This window comes from Lacerta agilis, chromosome 2 (genome assembly GCF_009819535.1).
Source record: "Lacerta agilis isolate rLacAgi1 chromosome 2, rLacAgi1.pri, whole genome shotgun sequence".
NCBI lineage: Eukaryota > Metazoa > Chordata > Lepidosauria > Squamata > Lacertidae > Lacerta > Lacerta agilis.
The window spans coordinates 1778480-1801867 of record NC_046313.1 but is presented as its reverse complement, the minus strand read 5'-3'; the positions used below and the strand labels follow the sequence as shown (position 1 = coordinate 1801867).

Genomic DNA, 23388 nt, shown 5'->3' with positions numbered 1-23388 from the left:
CATGCCCTCCAGCCTTCGACAAAGGAAAACAGGTGTCTTTGTCTGACCTTCATTGGGCAAAAATCGGCAGAGTTTGGTAGCCAAGTCAACTGTGGCCAGAATGCTAATGGGAGTTGGCTCTGGGGTTGGAGACATGTGGCTCTCCAGATATTGCTGGACCACATCTCCCACCATCCCTAACCATTATCCATGCTGGTTGGGGCTGTTGAGAGTAGGAGGTGCCACAGGTTCGCTACTCCTGAGCTAGGAAGTCCGTTCACACAATGTTGTGTAGGACTTCCCACATGAATTTGAGCCACTTCACCTGATTACACCTGATGTGGAGTTGAGAGAAGTAACATACTGGCACGATGGTTGAGATTCACTAAAGGAGAACTGCTCAGAATGATGACAGTGTGCATACTGATAACTTAATATGCCTGCGGCAAAGGTAGCAGATGAGTATCACACCTGAATATGCAACCTGCCTCCATTAAAAATAAATAAATTAAAGGTCCAAAGGGATACAAAAGTTTTGCCTGTTTTGATCTGTTTGATCTGTGATGGTGGTCCCTTCCCATACATACGCGTCAATTGATAGGCATCGTGTGACACTGCTCTCGTCATGCGATGAGCATGCAGGTGCAATCTCATCCTGAGACCCACAGCAAAGTTTGCCCCACCCAAGGAGAAGCAGAAGGCAAGGGAGCTCCACCCCTTTCTGAAAATCAGCATGCAGCAGAAACTCACACAGAGTAAGAAAATAGTTGTCAGATGTTGGCCTTGTGACAAATAGTTGGCTGGAGATTAGCTGTGCTATGGGTGTGGTTGGTGGGAATGACTTTAATATGTAAAAGATTAATAAGGCTGCCTTTGGGAGATGTTACTGTGGTGGAAAAGTGTTGTCTCAGAAATTTCATTTAGTTGCCAATGATGCTTTATATGTGGATGTTTTTTACTGCATTTTAGCATTTGATTCTTACTTGTAACCAGTGCTATTTTTCTAGAAAAAGAGGTGCTGGAACTCACCACGAAGACCTCCCTTGTTCTCTTAGAATGGCAACACCACTCACCTGAGAGATGGTGGAGCCGAGTTCCAGCTGAAAAACTCTTTTGTTGAGAGAATATTTTATTTACCTGCTAATCATGCTGCTTAAATGTGAATCTTACTGCATTTGATTTTCTTCTGAAATTTTATATTTTTCCATTTTGCCATGTTCTATTTGATGTTTTAAGATGGGCTGTAAAACCACTTGTATATTTTTTGGAACCGTGTAGAGGTAGAGAAATGATTTAAGTACATAAATAAAGATTATACTTTTAAATAAACATATCTGAAGCTTTATGCAGACTCTACAGAGATTTCCACACCCCCCCCCCCCCGGAAATGTAAATCAGTATAAAAATGATTTAAATAAATGCTTTATTTTTTACTTACTTTAATAGACATATTTGCAGGGACCAGCCTTAAGCGCAGCCAGACCTACAATGAGGTAATGTGAGGCAGCTAGCCCAAGAAGCGGATTCTGTGTTCCATTACTGATGGAACTTCCTACAAATGAAGCAGATTTGCTACAGAACACAAACACGCACACAACTCTAGTTCAAGTGTTTGCTTGGCCAGAAAGCTCTGGAATTTGGAGTGGTATCATGAGAAAGCCCACAGAAATATTTCAGCCTTTGAGTGGTTTGCCAGGTTACCAATAGTTTCTTGAGAAACTGGCCAGCACAGAGAATTCAACACAAGCCCCAAGAAGCATCTCTCCTGGCCTGAGATAGAGTAACCACTAAACAATATTCAAAATGGAGGGAAACATCCAGAGAGACAGAAGCAGGACTCTCGGAGCTCATTTTTTATGAGAATACAGGCGCAGGAAAGGGTACTCTGCCCCTAAACGCAACCAGGTAAGACCCAAATGCATGACCTACTTGTCCGTATCTCGTTACAGAACAATCCTCACTGTGTCTCCTGAATTTCAATTGTGACAAGGGGAGACACCAGAAGCACATCTTCAGCATCCCAAATGCACATTTCATGAGCATGTGGCCACCCACTTGTAAAACCTGCCGGGCTCCACCTGCCAAGCAAGGTTCCAGTGGAGTGGGGCTGTCACACTCACCGAGGGGCATATGGGCTGTTACCTCCCTGTCCTTATGCGCTACCTCTTGCGGCTTTAGCAATGTGTGTGCATGTGGCTCTGTGTCCCTTTCCTTGCCCCACAACCAGTGGGAAAGAAGTTTGGGTCTGTGTGTTTCTAGGCTTGGGGTGGCACATTCCTGTGGCGAGACTTCTGGCACTCAGGAGCTGCACACTGCTGGCCCACTTACCATCCTCCCTGGGACTGCGCTGATCCCCACCCCCAGCCAGCATCAGGGAATCAGTCTGTGCACCCCCTTCTCAGTGAGTGATAGCGAGTAGGAAAGGATAGAGATGCATGACAGGGTAGATTTGAACCAGTGACCTCTCTGGTATGTTTGTGCCTACTTGGCAGACTGCGCCACAGAATCCCTTTGCCTGCTGCAGCTTCCTACTTGTGGGTCCCTTTCCTGCAGATGGGGAAGGACAAATGTTCTGTGCGATGGAGATTTCACCCTGCGACTCCCGAGCATGCTAGTGCTTGCCTTTCCAAATGGTGCTGTGGAAGATCCCTTGGTCACTGCCTTGTTTGTGCTCTGCGGAGCATGGCAATGTGATACGACGCTCCTCCAGCTCAGCCTCCAGAGTTCAGCTCCCTCCAAGAACATACTGCTGTCCTCGTATTGGTTGGCATAGTAGGTGATATTTCCAGGGACGCTGGAAAAATGTCTGCTACTTTTATGTAATTTCTCTGCCCCCAGGTTGACATCAGACGCAGCAACTGTGACTCACTTAGCTGAGATTCTTGCATTGCAACAGCAATTCTGGCATTGCAGGGGGTTGGACTAGATGACCGCAGGGTGCCTTCCCAACTCTACAATTCTGCATAGCACCTGCATAGCACCTGAGTACCTCTCTCCTCATCTGCCAAACTCACCTGTCAAGTATGATGCTTACTGCAGTAGGAGCACTTCCAGCTACTGTAACCTCAGGGGTGATGGGAAGGTACTCTGCACATGCTCTTAAGACAAGGACGGAGAACCTCAGCTTGAGGGCTAACGGAGCCCTCCGTGCCTTTCCCCCAGCCTTCAGGAGTCTGCCTAGGCCACACAGAGAGACAGACTCTGCTCCATGTCCTCCTTGAGTGTCTCGGCATGGCTGCAGTGTGCTCTTAACAGGGACAAGGCCTCTTGCTTGCCTGGATGGAGAAAGGTATGCTGAGAGGATGTGTGTGTGTGCAAAAACCTCTGGGTTTTGCGTGGCAGGAATTTGGCCTATTGCACAAAGGTCAAAAACACATCCTTTTCTCCTCCCACTTTTGCCTCTGATCCAGCCTACAACCAGCATGCGGCCCCCAGGAAGCTTTCCATAAAGGAATGTGGCCCCTAGGTTAAAAAGCCCCCCTCCCCTGCTGCAAAACATTCTTTTATTTTCCTGCATTTATTCTAGGCCAGAGCTCAGACAGCAAACATGGGCTCCAGGGCTAAAACGCTAAGCCCACCAGACAGGGCTGGATTGAGGTTTGATGAGGCCCTAAGCTACTGAAGGTAATGGGGCCCTTTATATGTCCAGCTGTCCTTTGTCAACAACAAATTGTCACTGTTTTTTGTGTTGAATATACGCTATATGGTAATCTATGGACCTAATAGGTATCTAAAGCCATTTGCACATAACAAAATATGTATTTTATCAAAGTAATTTGTTTTTTATCTTATATTTTGGAAATGTACATCCAGTTCCCCCCCCCTTTAATTTTTTTTGGGGGGGGCTCCACTAAGCTATAGCTTGTTTAGCTTATACGTAAATCCAGCGCTGCCACCACAGCACCAACAGGCCCTATTTTGGCACCTTTCTAAAATCAACGCATTTGAGATCAGAGGGAGTGGGCAGACCAGGCAGCAGCGGCTGCTCCCTTGGTTCTCAGAAATGCCCTGAGTCTCAGGAAGGCAGCCTCCCTTCCCAAGGTCTCTTGCCAGTTCTCCAGGACTCCTCATTTCCCCAGCTGTGGAGTACAAACAGCACCCCGCCCCTTGGCGTGTTTACACGGCAAATACCACAAGGGCTGCCATCTGTCAGGAGATGGAGAAATGCCTCCAGTCCAGACTCAGCAGGTAAGGGAAGAAACTGAGCTCAGCAGGCAGGCAGGGAGGCCCCAAATTCTGCCGAAGCCTCATCACATTGCCTTGCTTGCAACCCAGAGATCAGAAGAGCTTGCCGATGCCAAAGTGAGACACCCAGAAGTCACCCTGCCTTTCCCTGAAGCAATATCCTCGTGCATCAAAAAGCATGCAGAAAAATAAATGGGTTCGTCCGTAAGAGCTTAGCTAATTCATGTTGATATCTTTCACCTGCCCAATAAGGTAGCAAGCAAATCTCTAACAATTTAAACACATAAAGCAGAGTGCATTGTGATGACGCCCAGACTTTGGAACTCCTTGCCCCTTGGTGTACACCTGGCCCCCACCACTGGAGGTTTCCAAAAACACACACAAAGGCGTACCTTTTCACCCAGGCTTTCAGGAATGTGCAATGATTGTTTCCTTTCTGCAAATGTTGTTATTGGTTGGTTTGTCGTTCTAATTGTTTATCTACTGCATTTTATTGTGTTCATTCCATTGTAATCCACCGGTCTTCAACTGGTGGGTCAGGGCCTGATCCAAGGTGGATTGTCACAGCAGCAGCAGCATGCAGATGTGACGTAAAAACTAAATTAATGGGTTCCAAATGCATGTTTGGGCTAAAGGTGAAGCCCAGGTCTGAAAAGGTTGACTACTGTTGTACTCAACCCTGACACCTTTGGTGAAGGGCTAGTAATAAACACGATCAATATATGCACAGCTCCTCCCCATAGGTTCCGATTCCCACCTGCCCCCCTTAGCCCTCTTATCTTCCCACCCAGCACCTGAAAAAGGCCCATCCTGCTGAGATCTCATCAGGACAGGTGCTTTGGTAGCCACTCACATATCACCCCCAAAAAGGAAATAACATCTCCCTCCTGGAAAAGGACACATATTCCCAACTCATATTCGCATAATCTTTGCATAGAATAATATATAGGCCCAGAGGCAAGTTTTCACATACCGTATTGGCCTGAATATAAGCCGCACCCGCAAATAAGCCAAACCTTTAAAATTGAAGGGGAGGAGAGAGAAAAAGCAATACCTGGGCTGCTTCCTGGGGGGGGGCACTTTGCCAGTGACCTTCCCCCCCTCCTCCTTCTTTTCGGTGGCTCAGGGGAGGCTTGGGAGTGGCGGATGGGCTGCGTGTCTGGGGAGGGAGCCACGCCGCTTTGCCGGCAGCCTCCCCCCTTTCCCCCTAACGATTTGGAGATTTGGAAGCAGCGGGCAGGCAGTGCGCCATTGCCCTGCGCTCACAGGCTGTTTCCCGGTGGGGGGGGGGGGAGAGAAAGAGCCGCGCCGCTTTGCCACCTGTAAAGTCGTGAATATAAGCCACACTTTAACTTTTCATGGTCAGAATTTGGAAGGGAAAAAAAAGTGCAGCCGATACAGTAATTGCTGTCTTTTCCCCCCTTTTCTTTTTTAATGCATCTTGCCATAGTGGAGAAGGCTGTGGCCAGGTGCTCTGTCTGCCTGCTCCATCAGATGTTCTGGATGGAGTTAGTTGTTGATGGGCAACTTTCTCCCATCTTAGGATTCCTTGTATTTAACTGGAGCTGGACCAGAGAGCACCTCAAGGAGAGGACCTCCTCAAGCAGAGAACCGTCCTCTGACATCCCTTCACACAGGGGAGCGTCTCTGCAATGTAGGACCTGCAACCAACTGAGCACCTGCTCCCCTGCACTCCGCTTTCTGTTGCATCTCTCCTCATTCCTTAGGTAGTGCCAGCTCCAGGTTTGAAGAGACTGGCGGGTCTCCTCTGTTGGTGGGTGGATCTCTGGAGGCAACAGTGCTCCAAGCAGCACAGCATGGGGTGTGGGTCTAACCTCAAGTTCATTTTCTCACAATGGCCTCAACGTAATGTTGCTTTGGGGGATTGTGGGAAATTAAAATGGAAGCTAGAGCCACCCCCCTTGCTCTGCTTGGAGCATCAGGAAAAGGGGTGGGGACTAAGGAGCCCCAAAGACGCCATGTTGTCATGTTGATGCTTCTATCCCAGACGAGGCCCTGGTTTGGAAAGAAATCTTAGCCTGTACTTTTCCACTGACTTCCAATCTTCCCTTCAATACTCCAAATAATCAAAATCCTACCATTTATTGCTTTCTAGGGTTTGGGGGGTCCCCCCAAATCTATAACGTGTTTGACACTCTATGGTGACGTTAAACATGGGTCCCAACTCTGAAAAGGGTGAAGGCGGCTGATTGCTGTAATCACTGCGACTCCTTGTAATCACTGTAGCTCTGTTAAAGAAGCCTGCCTAATCTGCAATCTCAGAAGCTGTTACATCAGCTGGGCAGGCGTGCCAAGCATTCGTGCCAGGGGCCTTGTGCCACCTCCTGCTTTGCCAAGATAATGTTGAAAAGACTAGCGGATTTGGCCCAGAAGCACAGGTGAGTCAACCTCCCAACTGATGTGCAGCTGGACCAGCCCTTTCCAAAACTTATGAGCACCTTCACATTGGCCCATGCCACACATCTACCAGATAAATTAATCCACCCATGCACATGCTAGTGCTTATGTTAGTCCTCAGCATCTAGGGGGGCAACGTCTGCACTGCAGAGGAACTAACTCCTGTTTGAGGCTGAGATGATAAAAATTATTTACAACATGTGGGACCTTCAACATAAGATTGCAGTGTATCCTCACCATCTTGTGGAGTGCTCCTGTGCAGGATTCTTGCCAACCAGACTGGCCCTTCTCTGCAACACTATTAGTTGTAAGCAATGCATTCCATTCCATTCCCCAACAATGCTCCTTGCCAGGTTTTACAAAAAATGCACTGGGTGTTCTGTGATTAGTGGGTACTGAGCCTGCTCAGTCCTCACTGGGCCGTTTGCTTGTTTTTCCTGAAAAGCTTGGGGTTTGTTTTCTTTCTTATTACTGCAAGCCTTGGGATGCTCAGGGCCTGCTAATAAATTCCTCTTGTTTCTCAAGAACCCTGCTTTGGCTCCATTTTTGTCGTCACTCACCACCTGAGTTTGCTATTAGAAGGAATAATATATTTTGGAGGCATGGAATAGTCCTTAGCCACAAACCAAGTGTCAGGAGCTGGAGTCGGGAGCAGGTCAGAAATAAAACACTCAGTGTCAACTAAGTTAACTCTTTATTCAAGCAAAACAGCTCAGGCCTAGTGATCCCAGCAACTCTTCCCAGTAGGTCTTGTCCCAGTAAAGTAGTTGCAAGGACTGAAGGTCCCACTGCTGTCTAAAACTCCTCTCCTGGGTCCTTTCCGAGTAACCTGAGGCTCCTTCATATTGTCTCTCTTTGCTCTGCCCTCTTCATTCCTCTCCGTGTTCTGGGAGACCGGGGGGATGAGACCTGGTCACAGCAAGAAGGGAAGACCCCCTGGATTCTTCAGCAGCCTGCCTCATTTCTGTCTCTTATTCCCCCTCCTCTCCAGCCTCCACTTCTGCCTCTGACTCTGGACTACTCTCTGCCACAGCCTCTTCCTGCTCACTAAACCCTGTCACCTCTTCAGCTTCCATCACCTCCTCCTCCCAGTCTTCTTCCTCTTCTTCTGGCCACACATTGTCATCCTGCCACCAGTGCCCTGGCTCTGAGCCTTCTTCCCCTGGGGGTTCCCCAGCTGTTACCTCTCATCATTCCTCTGCATCCAGCAGGTCCATGACACAAAGCTGCTTTCCAGCAAGTTCTATTGCCACAAAAGCTACTTTCTGCTTCCATAAGCGAGCCAGTTTTGGTACAGGGAGTTCCATGTGATTAGACACTTAAGCTGCCCAGTCCTGTGGGCTCAGAATGGGTAACAACAATTATAAAGCCTAATTATAAATCACTAATGAAAACCAGCTTTTCCTCAGTTATAAGGCTACCTGATGAAAGCTTGCCACCCCGAAAAGTTCAGAATTAAAAGGGCATTTTGTGCACAGCTGAAATCAACCTGAAGGGAGGACACCTTAATCAGGCAAGTTTGATAACCCTCGTGTTCACTTTAGTTTATATATTATTTCCTGTGTTTTCTCCAAGGACCTCAAAGCAGCATACAGTGCTGTCATCCCCACATTTTATCTTCACAAAAAGTTGCCACACAACTGAGAATTTGAACCTGGTCTTCTTGGTCCTAATTCCACAAACAAACCACTACACCACAGTGCTAAAGGAGCATTTCACTTCTACGAGGCTCACACTGTATTTTCAGTGGAGATCAAGTCACATTTTATTACCATGCTAGAAAGAGAAACAAGCATCTGCCCCCTTAATCATTTGCCATGAGTATGGAGTTGTGAAGGTCATCGGACAATGGCCTGTGGCCCAACCATGTTTGCTTTAGAACCACCGCAGTCACCAACAAACACCCAGAGGGGAAAACCATGGTAAACTGCTAGATAAGCCAACACTGATTTATTTCCAAACCAATATTGATCAGGTGTGAGGAGGTGGCAGAAGAACTTTCCGCAGCAAAACAGAAGTAGCTAGTAATTATCAATGCACCACCAGTTACCCACTTTTTCCCCAGCTGTGCCTTTAGGCCAAATCAGCTGGAGGTATTTCTTTCCAAGGAAATAGGCAGATTTTAAATAGACATTTAGAATTCCAAGGGAGACAAGAGAGCGGCACCGTTCTCCCTCTCCTTACCTCGGGGTCAGGCAGGTGAATGCCTACTGAGACCATTGGAGCTGCAGAAAGGGGTCCAAGCTTCGTAAAAGATGACGCAGGCTCTGCTATTTTGGAAGCAGCAGGTCCTTCTTCACTGCCATATCCTGGAGATGTAGCATTTTACTCTGTAGCCACACATGCCAGACGCCCTAGGGGCAAAGCTTGGCCAGAAGAGGACCAGTCTGACCTGTTTCTTAGCCAGACTGTTAGAAAAGGCTGGGATGAAGTTTCAGAAATTAACTCCATCAGTCCTGTTTCCAAGCAGGAGGCATCTGCTTGCCAAGGAATTAAGAATCAAATCACTCTGTACGGACATGTGGCCAAATTTAGTTGGCTACTGACTCAAAAATACACAAAAACCAAGCTCCCCACTCCTTGCTTACTAGCAGTACACGTGAAAGGGATCTTGGGGTCTTGCTTAGCATAAGTCAACAGTGTGATGCAACAGCAAAAAAAAACAAAAACCTAATGCTATCATAGGCTGCATCAGCAGAAATATAGTGTCCAGATCAAGGGAAGGAATAGGCCTACTCTACTCTGCCTTGGTCAGACCACACCTGGAATATGGTGGCCAGTTTTGGGCACCACAATATAAGGAGGGTATTGACAAGTTGGGACATGTTCAGAGGAAGACAACCAAGATGTTCAAGGGTCTAGAGACCAAGCCTTATGAGAAGCAGTTGGGGGAGTTGGGAATGTTTAGCCTGGAAAAGAAGAGACCGAGAGGAGATAAGGCAGCCATCCTCAAATACATAAAGGGCTGTCACATGGAAGATGATCCCAGTACATACCTGGGGCATGGGATTGGTTCCCTTGGAATAAATGTCACAGGAGACTTGTGGTATTTCTGTGATAAAAGGTTTTGTTTGCATACACAAGATGGAACAGGGCCAGCCCAGAACGTTTTGCCGGGAGAGACAAAACAGAAATGCTAACCCCTCTGCTGCCTCACCGCCTATCACATGCCTACCCCTCATGCACGTCCACCCACCGCAACCCAGTGGCAGTAGCACAGTGGCTGGAGGGTGTGCAGTGGGGGGAGGCAGGAAGGTGCCAAGTGTGCAGGAGGTGGTGAACTTCTCAAAAGCCTGATCTGCAACCCTTTCCAGCTGCTCAAAGGTCACTACCTCACCCCGCCTTGAAATGGAAGGTTCACAACACTAACACTCCAACAGACCCTGCTCCCCAACAATGGGGGGGGGGCATTTTGCCATAGCTTCTCTCTATCACTTTCAGAACCAGCTTTGAGATAGCCAGTTTGTTGTTTTTACAGAGAGAGAGAGAGAGAGAGAGGCTTTCATGACTTCACCCCCCAGGCAGAGAAAGGGGAGAACAATGGCATCACCCTTTGAGAAAGAAGTACGGTACAGCTATTTAGTTTCTGGGACAACACATCACCTGTATTGGCCATCTTTTCAGTTATGGAAAGACCCACTTTTTCCAACCAAAGGTTTCTCCCAATATAATGCTGTCCACCTGATTTGACCTTTTTAGCAATATCTTTTTACAACCATAGTCCCAGCCCAAATGTCACTGCAACATGTTTCCTTAATTCCCACCACTATAGTATGCATCTAGTCCTTTCCCCAGTCTAACCAAAGTGCTGCTTCCCTTGAAGCAACTACACTGATCTTTATCTTTCCATCACAGACCCTTCCCCCTCAGAGTATCTGTAAACATTTTGGAGCAAATTTGGCACCAGCCAGGAATGTGGACTCAAAGAGGCAAGAGAGGAGCCATTTTTAGCACACATAATCACTTAAGTCAGCACATTTATGAAGTGTGAGAAAACAACAGCAGAACAAGACTGTTGTAAAAGATACAACATGGTGCATGGGCTGATCCCAGCTGTGCCACTACAATGGCAGAGACTGTGTAGGATGAAATGCAAAGCCCACATGAGATGCACATTGGTTTCAGATGCAACAATGGTCAAAGCTAAATGGGCACTTTAAAGGTGCTTTAATTATCACTCTGTAATCTCTCCCCCACAGAGCCTAGGGCTTGCTGATCAGAAAGTTGGCAGTTCGAATCCCCGCAATGGGGTGAGCTCCCATTGTTCGGTCCCTGCTCCTGCCAACCTAGCAGTTCGAAAGCACGTCAAAGTGCAAGTAGATAAATAGGTACTGCTCCGGCGAGAAGGTAAACAGTGTTTCTGTGAGCTGCTCTGGTTCGCCAGAAGCGGCTTAGTCAGGCTGGCCACATGACCCAGAAGCTGTACGCCGGCTCCCTCGGTGCCCGCAACCCCAGAGTCGTCTCCAACTGGACCTAACGGTCAGGGGTCCCTTACCACCATTCACAAATAAAGCTTTTCATGCTTCAGATGTCACCATGCTCATCTCAAATAGTGAGGTCCAAGGCACCCCCCCCCCCAATTTGCCTCCCTAGATTATGGTTCATAATATATTGTAGCCTCACTCAGATACAATTCCATCATGACATGTTTTGTGACATTCTGGACACACGTAACCTTCACCCCTCTCCATTTTCTGCATTACCTGCTGACTTCTCTGACAAAATGGACTGGATTGGGGAAATGCCTTTTCAATTTCCCATGGGTCTGTCAAAGGCACTTTCTTTAAAAGGGTAGGGATGTGTACACCAGGGTAGGAACCCTGCCTCTCTCCAGATATTGTGTTACAGGAATTTCCCTGAACCACCCAGTTCCACAGGCACAACACTCACACACACACACTTGAGTGAAAATATTTCTTTCTCTATAGTGTTTCTGTTATTAATTCCTATAAATTCAACCGTATATCAGATCAGGGCCATTCCACTTTTGTTCTTCACCATATTAGGAGCATAGCTGTCAAGTTTTGGATTTGAAAATAAGGGATCAGCAGTCTCACCTATCCCGGGGACAGTCACATGTCAGTGGTGGGCGGAGCCAGAAGCAAAAGTGGGCGGAGCAGCAATGTAAACTCCAAGCGGGCTCAGGCTCGGAGCAGAGCATAGAAGAGGGCAGCCAGCAAAGAGGAGGGCAGCCATGTGCTCTGTGCGATGGAGCCCCATCGTCTTCTTGTCTGATCCCATCAAAACAGGACAGGAAGCAGCAGCTGCTCAAAGGCAGCCAGGTTCTGCCCGCCAGCTAACCCTATTGGCCGGCTGAGGGGCTCAGCAGCAACGGATAGGGGCTGATGCAGGGGGAGGAATACACCCCCCTGTAAGCACGGGAAACGGCTCCCACTTGCTTTGAGGGCTGAGGCTTTTCTCTCCAAGTAGGCGAGGTCTTCCCACCCAGTCCCTGGCCAGCAGGGGAGGAGCTGCTTCCATTAAAAACGGGAAATTTAAGGGAAATAAAAAAATAAGGGAGAGCAGCGGGAAACTGCTTGAAATAAGAGAGAATCCCGGGGAAAATGGGATACTTGACAGCACTGATTAGGAGGGCTGTCGAAGGGGGGAGGCCTGGTGTGCTCACAAGGCAGCCATAATCCCCTAAGCATACCAGCACGTCCACAGCGGAGCCCTGCCTAGGGGATGTACCCACCCAAAGCTGCCAGACTATGGGTCATTTCCCTCACAAAGGATCCACCACCTGAAAATGGATTTGGCCCGAGGAGCTAGAACAAAGGACAGTCATTAGCTCTACCTGGCCAGGGCAGGAAGTCTTGAACACTCTTTTGTTTTGCAGAAATGTGTGCCTGGGAGGGGTCGAAGGAGGGATGACACAGGTGTCAGGACACTCAGGTTACCTCCTCTGACCCTCCCAGTTTGTGATGTAGTTCTGATGCATCCGTGATGTAGTAATGATGTAGTTTGGGGGTGTAACTTGGGGGATTAGTAACTAATAAATTTGGGGTCTCTTCCTGTTCGGGGTTTTCCATCAGTCTTCAATAAAGACCAAGCCCACTGGCTGCTGTTTTGCTCTGGCATTCCTGGCTGGTGTCCTTGCTTTTTGTCCAAGGGAGCCCTCAGATTTCTCCTTTAACATTGTTGGCCTACAATTTCCCATAATCCCTGACCATTGGCTGTGCTGGATGGAACTGAAGGGACCTGGAGCCCAGCAACAGTAAACCACTTAGACTGAGGTTGCAGATGACTGAGCAAATCCACTTAGTCAAATGAATGACTAATTAAACATCTGGAGGGCACCAGATTCCCCACTCCTGACAAGCACACAAAACTGATGAGACAGCTACAAAACTGGCAAGCCTTTCCCAACACTGTCAGTTTCACCACAGACTGGGATGTAGGGGAGAGAAATGGAAGGGCTGGCCAGGCAGCAGATTCCCACAGTCACTTAAAAAGCAGAGAACGTGAGTTAGGGGGGCTTTGTCCCCAGTGCAGCAGGAGCCCTCTTAGTGGTCCTAGTTCTACGCTAGTTTAATCCTTGGCATGCAAGTGTTCTGTGTGCAGAGTGCGAGTGGGTGCACATGTGAGAAACAAAAGAACCTGTCCCACATGGGCAGTGTAACGGAAGAGGGAGCAGAAGGGTGTTTGACAGCAGCGGAGCGTGATGGAATGTGGGCTGGGGTTAGAGTGAGTGACAGGTGGACAGTGTCTCTCAAGAATGACAGTTGAAGGCTGCTGGGAAAGAGAGAGGCAGAAACAGAGGGAGACAGAGAGGGAAGAAGGGAGGGACAGAGAGAGCTCATCCAAAAGACCTGTTCATTGAGCATTCACCCTCATTCACTTGCACAAAGCTTACACACAAGGTTAGATGATACCCTGTATTCACTGAGCATTTGGTTTACTTATGTGGTGGTTATGCAACAATGAGCACTCGCTTTGGTTTGCTTGCACAGTGTTTATCCCACACTTTTTAGTGCAGTCCGCTGGTCACTTTCTTAACAGGAAGAAAGTCTGTTGTGAGTTTTTGTTTTTGTTTTTAATGTGGACTTGTTGCACCAGAACACTGCAATCCACTTTAATGGCACAAACCTAAATTTCCTCTATGCAGCTGAATGCCTCCCGCAAAGACAGTACTGGAGAGGTGACCAGCGAATGAGATGGGAGGGATAAAGAAAGCCTAAGTAAAGGTAGCTTTTTCAGGGTTCGTTATGTTAGGTAAGGGCAGCCTTCCTCAAGCCGGTGCCTTCCAGATGTTCTTCGACTCCAATACCCATCACCCCTGACCCCCTAGGCCAGGCACCCCCAAACTCAGACCTCCAGATGTTTTGGGACTACAACTCCCACCATCCCTAGCTAACAGGACCAGTGGTCAGGGATGATGGGAACTGTAGTCCCAAAACATCCGGAGGGCTGAGTTTGGGGATGCCTGCCCTATGCCATGCTGGCTGGGGCTGATGGGATTTGGAGTCCAACAACATTTGGAAGTCACCAAGCCAGGGAAAGCTGGGTGAGAATATTTGAACTCCTCTTTTAGTATTCTGCATGAAATGGCTACTTGTTCTAGGTACTACCGGTATATTCTAGAAATAAATACATGTTTACTGTTTTAAATGTCAGTGTTCTAGCCTAGGTTGATTACAAGGTTGGTGTATCCCATCCCACATGTCTAGTGTGGAGATATTCAAACAATAATATAGAGAGAAAACCCTTTTGCCCGCTATGACTCAGTAGGTGGTGGCAGTATTGTATTGCGAGGACCATTAAGGGACCTCTAGACTCATCACCCTGTGGGCCTCTAGGGGACCCTGAGAACGTCACAGGCCGCCTGTAGTAGCAAATTCTAGGAACAGGTTTGCCATAGTGCAGTTCAGGAGCCATAACTCAGTGGCAAAGTACATGCTTGGCATCAATACCTAACATGACATTCTGTGGCTAAAATTATTTCTGGTAGCAGAGCTGGGGAAGACCTCTGCTTATGACCCTGAATTGCTGCTGCTAGTCAGGATGACTTGGCATGAAACAGCTGCCTGTATCCTCACCACACACCTGGCCAGCTGTCACTCATCAATCCAAAGGCAGCCCATCAGCCACGCATGGGTCCCAACGCAGTGCATGCAGAGAAAGCTGGAAGGGATCACCACCACACATTCAGGCACATTTGGGCTTGTTGCCTTTTACCATTGCTCGTCTTCTTCCTTGGTGGCTGCATTCCTAGAATCCTAGAATTGTAGTGTTGGAAGGGAACGTGAGGGTTATGTAGTCCAACCCTCTGCAATGCAGGAATCTTTTGTCCAACATGGGGCTCAAACCCATGTTCCTGAGATTAAGAGTCTCACGCTCCACCAACTGAGCTGTCCTAAGCACACTAGCAGAGAATTGCACTGTTAGCTGCTGAGACGGGATATCAATTGAGAGAAGCAGAAAGCGCAAGACACACCGGCTCCTCCTTGCCTACGCATCTGATTGCTATCCAGCTTTTTCTGCATGTCAGCAAGAGAGTCTTTAAACTCCCACGAGGCAAAGATGGGAGCCTGTCCACATCAAATATAATGTGTATCTCAGCTGCGCTGGCCAGGGGCCTCCTGAACCTTTAATAGTTGTGTGGAAGAGGAAATTTCAACAGGTGTAGCTTGTCATGCCTGCTACACCTGCTTGAATTCCAACACAACTATTAAAGGTGCAAGAGCCGTCTCTTTGTTTGTATCTGGATTCGTTAGCTTGGCTCTTCTTCATCCTCACACAGTAGTCCTGAGAGATGGGCTCCTTTTATCTTCATGGTACCAAAGAGGACTAGTGGTCACCAACAACAGGTGGAGTGATGACCAGACCGTACCATTTCAGACTCAAGTAATGAGATGAGGTCTCAAAACAACTGAAGGCTCCTTCATAAACACACCCTAATTCTCTGCATATGAAAATCTAGGTGTCAGCTAGTGGATAAAGCTATTTTTGCACCTAGGAGCATTTCCTCATACAAACCCAGCCACACCACCTGCTGCTTGGGAGGAGTGAAAGTAACAGGCCACAGCTGTGCCCTCACGATATCCAGAAAACCTACTACAGAGCTGAGCCCAGTATCACCTTGTGCAGATTCTAAATCACAGCAGCAGTGCTGGTGAATCTTTACAACATTCCTGCAAGGCGGGCTGGTATTAATTTGCATGGGGGGGGGCTGAGGCTTTGTGGAACATGGAAAGCTGTTTTACATCAAGTCAGACTACAGGTCAGCCCATTACTGTCCACTCTGACTGGCAGCAGCTGTCCAGGGGTCTGAGGCAGAGAGGGTCTTTCCCCTCACCTGCTACATCAATGCTTTAACTAAATATGGCAGGGGCTGATCCTAGGGCCTTCTCAGAATGAAAAGCATGTGCTCTTAGCTATGGAACTCCCAAAGGGCTCGCTGCTGCATTCACTCATGGAAAAGGAAATAGATGAACCAGGGACTTGCCTCTTAGCTGCTGTAGGAAACAAGCACAATCTGAAGTTGTTTCTACCTTTGGTTCCTACCCCATATGAGTTCGCCTTTAGCCCTTACAAAATAACATTCCCAGATTCCCAGGATTGCACAGCTGATAAGTTGCATTTAAGCCATATTCATTGCTGCCCCCACATACTGCAGTGAACGGCTGGATCCTGTCTTCTGAAGGCAGGATTCCCAAGCTCCAGCACCCTGCCCACTAGCGCATGCCTTCCTCACCTCTCTGATTTCCTAATAGAAGCAAGTTGCAAGCAAGTTAAAACAGCACCAGCCCCAATTGTGTCCTTGGGGTATCCCATTGTTTACATCCCCCACCCTTGGCACAACTCTTCCCCGACCACCGCAGCTCTTGTGTTGTTGATCAGGACAGCTGTTCTTCCAGTCAGGCAGCGCCAGCTCTGAGCATCCAAGCAACTTCCTAAGGGGCTGTCCCCTCCCCCACTTTCCTGCCTGTGGCCGTAGGGAGAAGAGAGTCTGCCTGTCGCCAGAAATCCGGCCTGCACGGGCAGCCAGCCAAACCTGGGGCCTGCCGTTTTCTTCCTGGCTATGTTTGGCTACTTCTGTCCCCAAAAGGCCATCGCCCTTCCTCAGACCAAAGAGAACAGTCAAGAATTCCCCAGGGGAGCCTCCTTCCTCTGGGTTTGATTGTATGGTGGACTAGGTTGGTGATCATGCAGGCTTGTATGGAATGAGGACTGTTTGCTTGTTTTTTGGAACAACTTCCTAGAACTCAGGGACTTGAGGATCTGTCTGCTTACATATGTTTGATGAGTGCTGCACGGCTTCATTGATAGCCAGTGTGGTACAGTGCTGGACTAGGACTTGGGAGACCAAGGTTCAAATCCCCACTTGGCCATGAAGCTCACTGGGGGACGTTGGGTCAGACGCTGCCTCTCAGCCCTACCTACCTTACAGGGTTGTTGTGGGGATCAAATGAGGAGGGTGGAGAAGCATGTACGCCACTTTGAGTTCCTTGGAGAAAAAGTGGGATATAAATGAAAGAAATACATAAATTGAACCATAGTCCACTCCTGGTTGCCTTCATACCAAGGTGAAAACCTCAGTCTGCTAAAACAGCTTTGGAAATTATAATAAAGTGTGGGAGTACCTCTGAGCATGTACCAAGTGCTTGTCTTTCACCGCTGGGTATTGACACCCTGCCTTCTCATCTCTTGGATTACAAAGGAAGACTCTTATTTTCAGAAAGCAAGCTCAAGTGCTCTCACATACTGGTCAGATCCAAGCTATTGGCTGCATTTATTTTTCTGCTTGTTACGAGATTGGTATCCCACCCTTCCTCCAAGGAGATCAGCTCACCAGTTTTTGCCTTATGACAATGCTGTGAGAGAGGGTAGGCCAAGCGACAAGGCTCTGCCCAAAGTCATCCAAAACAGTGTCCCTTCCCAGTATATTCCAAGAGGGAGAGGCCATGGGGACAGATTTTGTCACTGCCCCATTTCTTCTAGAAGTCTATTGTTAACTTCCCAAATTCTAGAGACTAAAGGGTATGTTTTAAAAACAGCAGCAGCATTTAAGCTGGAGTCCTGGGGGCAGGGAGTGGCGTCCTTGCCTGTTAGCACTAAAATAAAAGAGGGGGAAACAAAGTGACTTGTGCTTGTTATAACTTGACACTGATTGCTTGCTTCCTCCAGAGAACCAGGAAAGGAATCCATCATCTCAAAGGGGTTAGCAATAAGTGGGAATCTCATTTGGTCCAGATGTAGCATGGCACAGTTTTAAAAACTGCCAGCACATTTGAAAAGCCAAGGGGGTTCGGGGTGGCTCCAAATTGAATGGGGGACCATGTGTTGAGAGTCCTGCATTGCAGGAGGTTGGACTGGATGACCCTCAGGGTCCCTTCCAACTCTGTAATTCTATGATCAGAAGCAAAGGATTGCAAGAGGTAAGGCAGTTCATGAACGCCATGATTCATTGATCCATCCCAGATTCCTGGGAATCCCAGCTTTTATTTTATAGTGAAGATTATGTTTCAAACTATGTTTTCACACAAACAGATATAAAGTAGCCCAATGGTGTTGGATGCAGGCTTTAAAAAAACAAAACCACGTGTTATCTCTCTGGTTTAATGCATGCAACTGACTGCCTGATTTATAGATACTACACTAGTATAAAGCTAGAACTCTATGAATGAATGAATGAATGATTTCTTGTTAAAGGAATCTAAATTCAGTGGAAGGTACCAGATTTCATATTGCACACCTGTGGGAGTAAGCAATCTCACCTGTAATTAGATCTTGATGAAGGTAGGGATAAGCAGCTTTGATCCACCTCAAAACAGCTAAACTCTAATGATTTTCATTGTGGGTTGGAGATGTTTAGCAGTTTGTGTGAGAATGATCCAGCATGGTTTGTGTGTGAATGCAAGGGATCCCAGGGCTTAAGGACCCAAAGGACACATTTGCTCCTATACCTTCTAAACATTTGTCCTGTTGATGCTCCTGAATAGGTATACACACAGCACAGCTTCTACCCATATGCAGGACTGTCTTATGCATTAGCATGCTCACTCCTAGACTAATGCAATCTATGAGTAATACTGGTCTAGCTTACATGGTGGTTTTGAAGATTACTGAGCTGGTATGCAGAACACTTTGCATACTCAGAAACTCTAAATAAATGCTTAATAAATAATAATAATAATAATGTGCCCTCCATGTAGGAATTCTAGAACTCCGAAACCTAAGGGGCAGTAGAGAATAGACCTCAAAAGGGCTTACATCTCTGACAAAATTCCTTGGGGTTGGCATCTGTCCCTACTTACTTGGAAGCAAGTCCCTTTGAACACAGTAGGACTTACTTCTGAGTAGACATATACAGACGTGTGCAGAGATTGGGTCAGTCATATACATTATTTAATCTCCTGTCGGAGATAAAGTGCAGATTAACTGAGCTCCTTGGAAGAAGCCAAGGTACAAACGTGAAAAACAAAGACTGCATGCATAGTGGCTTTAACCATTTGCTACATTGCCACTATTAGAAAGCGTGTGTGTGTGGAAACAGACAAACCGAGCAAAGCCAGTGCCAACACAACTTCTGCAAAGTACAGCACTGAAAACAATTGCGACCAAAGAAGTAAAGTGGACCGGCCAGGTGCTACGAACGCTGGTCCAGGACACACTTGAGAGGGTGTTTGTCAGCCCTGTGCCAAAAGGTTATGCGCGCACACAGACACACTCACTCAGAGAGAGAGAGAGAGAGAGAGATTCCGGTTATGGAAAACGGCTTCATGTCTTTTCTGGAGCCAAGAACATACTGAACCCTGGCCCTGTTTGTGCCAGTGGTTTTGCTATCACACTGACTCACAGCAGCCTGCAAAACCAGCTCTGGGCATAATGACAAACAGGTAGCTTATCCTGACTGGTTCCACATGCTCACTTGGGGTCAGGAGAAGCCTCCCTGTCACTCAGAGCCACCTGCCTACCCAGTCACAACAAAAACCACCTGTTGAGACGCACCACCCGGCTTCAGAGCACCGGTACTCACCCATCGGATCCCCTGGATCCTGGGGGCACTGCCCACCTGCCCCTCCAGCTGGATCTGATAGCTGTAGCTGCGGAACAAGTGCATCTTTTTCCAAATCACTTCGAGAAGGCTTTCTTCTGGGATGGGATCCATGAGCCCCTTGGGGAGCTGGGGCAAGTCTGTGACGTCACCAGGCAGAAGCCCAACATTCCACCTTCTTCCCTGTCCCCTCCATGCCACCTTGGGGAGCAAAGGGAAGCAGTGAGAAAATAAAATAGAAAAGCATTTTGCTCATGCTGCATTCTGCCTGTGCAATGGGAGGGCTGTGCCCCCCAACAGCAGTACTGTAACATTGTTGTTATTTATATTTCTGTATTACTGCAATATCACAGCACTCCAGGGTGCTTAAAGCACGTTGCCGACACTGTCTTAACACTCCTCCTGAAAGGTGGGTGAAAATGCTTAACTGCAGGGACTGAAGGTAAGAGCAGTTTTCCTTGCCTAAGGCTACCACTTAGGCGATATTAAGGGTGACATCTGAATTCAAGGCTTCCTGGCTCACAGCTGGCAACTCTAGCATGCCTCCGTTCTCATGGCTCATTCATCTGCCAGACAATATAGACAGTGGCTGCGCCGGGCATCTGGCAAAAGTGGTGCCGTTTCGTCCTTCTTCCATGGACTCGGGTCCGCAAAAGCTTGTGTGGCCATCCTAAATCTGTTAGCCTTGGTTGGAGGTGTCACGAGGTGGGTGGTTTTTGCGGCTTCCCCTCTGCTGATGCCACTTCTCGCAGGCTTTTAACTCGGCGCCCGCACATCCATCCGAGGCGCTGCCAAGCCCGCACCCCACCTGTCGCCAGCAGGTAACCTCCCTCGGGCGCCACGCACTCACCTTCATGCCCCCTACTCGGCCCGCCTGGAGAAGCCTGTCCAGAGTGGGGGCGCTATCTTGGGGGCCCCGGATGGATGACCTTACGGGGAAAAGAGGCGAGCCGAACCATCCTCGGGCAGGAGAAGCCCCGAGGAAGCCAACGCGGAACCCATTGGAAGCGACGGTTTTTTCGGAGCCCGTACGCGCTTTACGCAAACAGCACTGGCCGGCTGGCCCGCTTAGACGCGCGCGCGCCCCCGCCCGCTGGCGCTGGAGCAAAAGCCGCCACCAGGATCTTGCTCTGGGCTTCCTGGTCCCACAGTCGCCCGCCCGCCGTGCCCAGGAGGGAGAGCGAGGGCTCCGGCAGCGCCTTCCCTCTCCGCCAGCACGGCGAGCAAGAGCGCGACAACGCGCCGCCGGAGCTGGAGGCAGGCAGGAGAGTGCCTGGCGCGGCGCCCGGAAGCTCTGGGCTGCAAAAGGCGCTCGCGGAGGCCGGGAGCGCCACGCCCCACCACCCGCGCCACCCTGACCCCACCCGGGGCTGGGGAAGGGACCTGGCAGGCAGCGACGTTTCGGGTAAAGCGAGTCTGGAGGAGCTCGAAGCAGCCGGACCAGCTCCTCGGCAGCCTTCAGAAAGCAGCGAAGAGACGGGCACCAACGCCCTCCCTCCTACAAGGGCCGCCCAAGGTATTTTGGCACCCGAGGCAGACCACCAATTGTGCCCCCTCTCCGGGCCAAAGAAGAAGGGGTGAATGAAGAGCTACATTTCGAACAAAAAGGCAGGGAAGGGCTATATTGGTTATTGGTTTGTTTTATGTTTATTTTTTATTTATAAAATTTGCATAGCCTACCGCCTCTCATCCAAAGATCCCTGTGCGGTTCCCAACAGAAAAATACAAAATGAGAACACAAATACAGAATACAGAATAAAACAAAAACAAACCAATAAGCCCCGCTCCCACAAACACATTTTAAAAGCCATAGCACCCAGCTCACCTGGCTTTGGGAAGGCAGAGCAGGGGCTGGTGGGAGACCCTGAGGGCCACCAAAAAAGTCCTCAAGGGCTGCATGTGGCCCTTGCGTTGGACCACCTTTGTTTACCCTGTTTCTCCTAAAATAAGACATAGCCATAAAATAAGCCATAGCAGGATTTCTATGCATTTGTGAAATATAAGCCGTTCCCCGAAAATAAGCCATACCCCGAAAATAAGCCATAGTGACGTGGTACCTCCCATTAAAACAGCCTGGGGAGGCGTGGCTATGCAGCGTACTGATGTGATGCGGTTAAAATAAGACATCCCCTGAAAATAAGCCATACTGTGTTTTTTTGAGCAAAAATATATATAAGACGGTGTCTTATTTTAGGAGAAACACGGTAGGATGATGTTAGTCTGAATTGGTCACTAACACATAATTACATTTTCATTCTGGACTCACAGCTGTCCATGGAGGCACAGGTCAGGGCAGCTGTCTACCAGCTCCATCTGGTACGCCAGCTGAGATCCTACCTGCCTGCACAATGTGGCACATACTCTGGATCTCCTGCTTAGATTACTGCAATGTGCTCTGTGTGGGTCTACCGTTGAAGGTGACTTAGAAACCAGTCCCATCATATGTCAAGTAGATAAACAACTCTACAACCTTTAGAAGACATCTGAAGGCAGCCCTATATAGGGACGTTTTTAATGTTTGGAGTCACCCAGGGTGGCTCGGGTAACCCAGTCAGATTGGGGGGCATGTTAAAATACCTATAAACATACTTCCTATTCTCAATATAATAAAACACACAGATACACATGTGTAGCAAAAGCAGATGTATTAAGTCAGGCAGGCTGCAGATCCATCCAGCTCAGCGTTGTCCACAGTGGGCTAGTCAGGATATAAGGCAGTCTTTCCCAGGCATATCTAGAAATGCCAAGGATTGAACTTGGGACCTTTTGCATGCAAATCATGCACTTCACCCCTGAGCTATGGTCACATCTAGGGGCAAGAATAATGACATCTGACATGGTGTTAAGTACATGATTTCATCCACTGAAGTCCGGTGACATAATGCAACACTGCTTACACTATGGTGTTACCTCATTCAGTGGACCAATCTGATCTTGTCTACAGAATTAATTGCCAAAGACAGGGACCGAAGACGTAGTGGGGAGAATGCAAAAGATAATTTATAGTTAAATCAATTTGGGGATAATTGGATTTCTCACCTTAACAAAACAATTCTGCATCTTGAAAATTACAAAACTTAGTTAAGAGAATCTAAGACAGGGAAAACTCAGTGTGGCATCACAGTTGATGGTCCAACTTTGAATGGGCTAGAATTTTATTTGGTAGAAGAATGTCCCCAATATCCTAAACCAATTAGTTAATACTAACTATTCTGCTCTAAAGCCCATGTCTCAGAAACACCCAGTCCTTCACAGGACCTTATTTACTTAACATTGAGGAAACACACCAGACTTATCTTGAATCAAATTCAAAGAGCTGCAAAAATTAATCAGTCATCAGATTAAGATCAACAATATTCAAAAACAAGCCACAACCTTACCTCACTGATTAATTCAGTTGTTAACCACGTTGAAATGAGAGTCATATGGGTTTATAAAGCAGTTACTCAACTGAACCAGTCCTATTCCAATATTCCCCTGCATCACAGGTCAGTCACCCAGTAAAATATCACCCCCTGCACCTTGGAACACCAACCCGTCAGCCACCAGATTTGATGAGCTGGTCTGTATGAAATATTAAATTGTTCGATTTCACACATAATCACCAGGTATCCTAAGGCATAGGGAGAGCCTCCATTCAGTCCTGGCTCATGGCAGTTTTTACTGGCATAAATGAGAACAAGGAAATTGAGTTTGGAGATTAGACAGTTATAATAGCGCTGGCTCTAATAGCCGGTAAAATCTTGGAAGCCTACTTAAAAACTTCAAGGAAGGAGCACGTGAAGAGAGAGATATACAGATGTTGC

The 23388-nt window shown here is 48.0% G+C and overlaps 1 protein-coding gene across 1 annotated transcript in view; it reads right to left on the bottom strand.

Moving 5' to 3' along the window:
- Nucleotides 1-20842, bottom strand: part of RAPGEF3 (Rap guanine nucleotide exchange factor 3) — a 52286-nt gene extending 31444 nt beyond the window's left edge. The window contains exons 1-2 of the mRNA XM_033136826.1: nt 20433-20842; nt 19565-19783 (exon numbers count right to left, since the gene is read on the bottom strand). Coding sequence (XP_032992717.1) covers nt 19565-19783; nt 20433-20438 — 225 coding nt within the window. The 5' untranslated portion in view covers nt 20439-20842. The remainder of the gene's footprint in view (nt 1-19564; nt 19784-20432) is intronic.
- Between the last annotated feature and the right edge of the window lie 2546 nt (nt 20843-23388).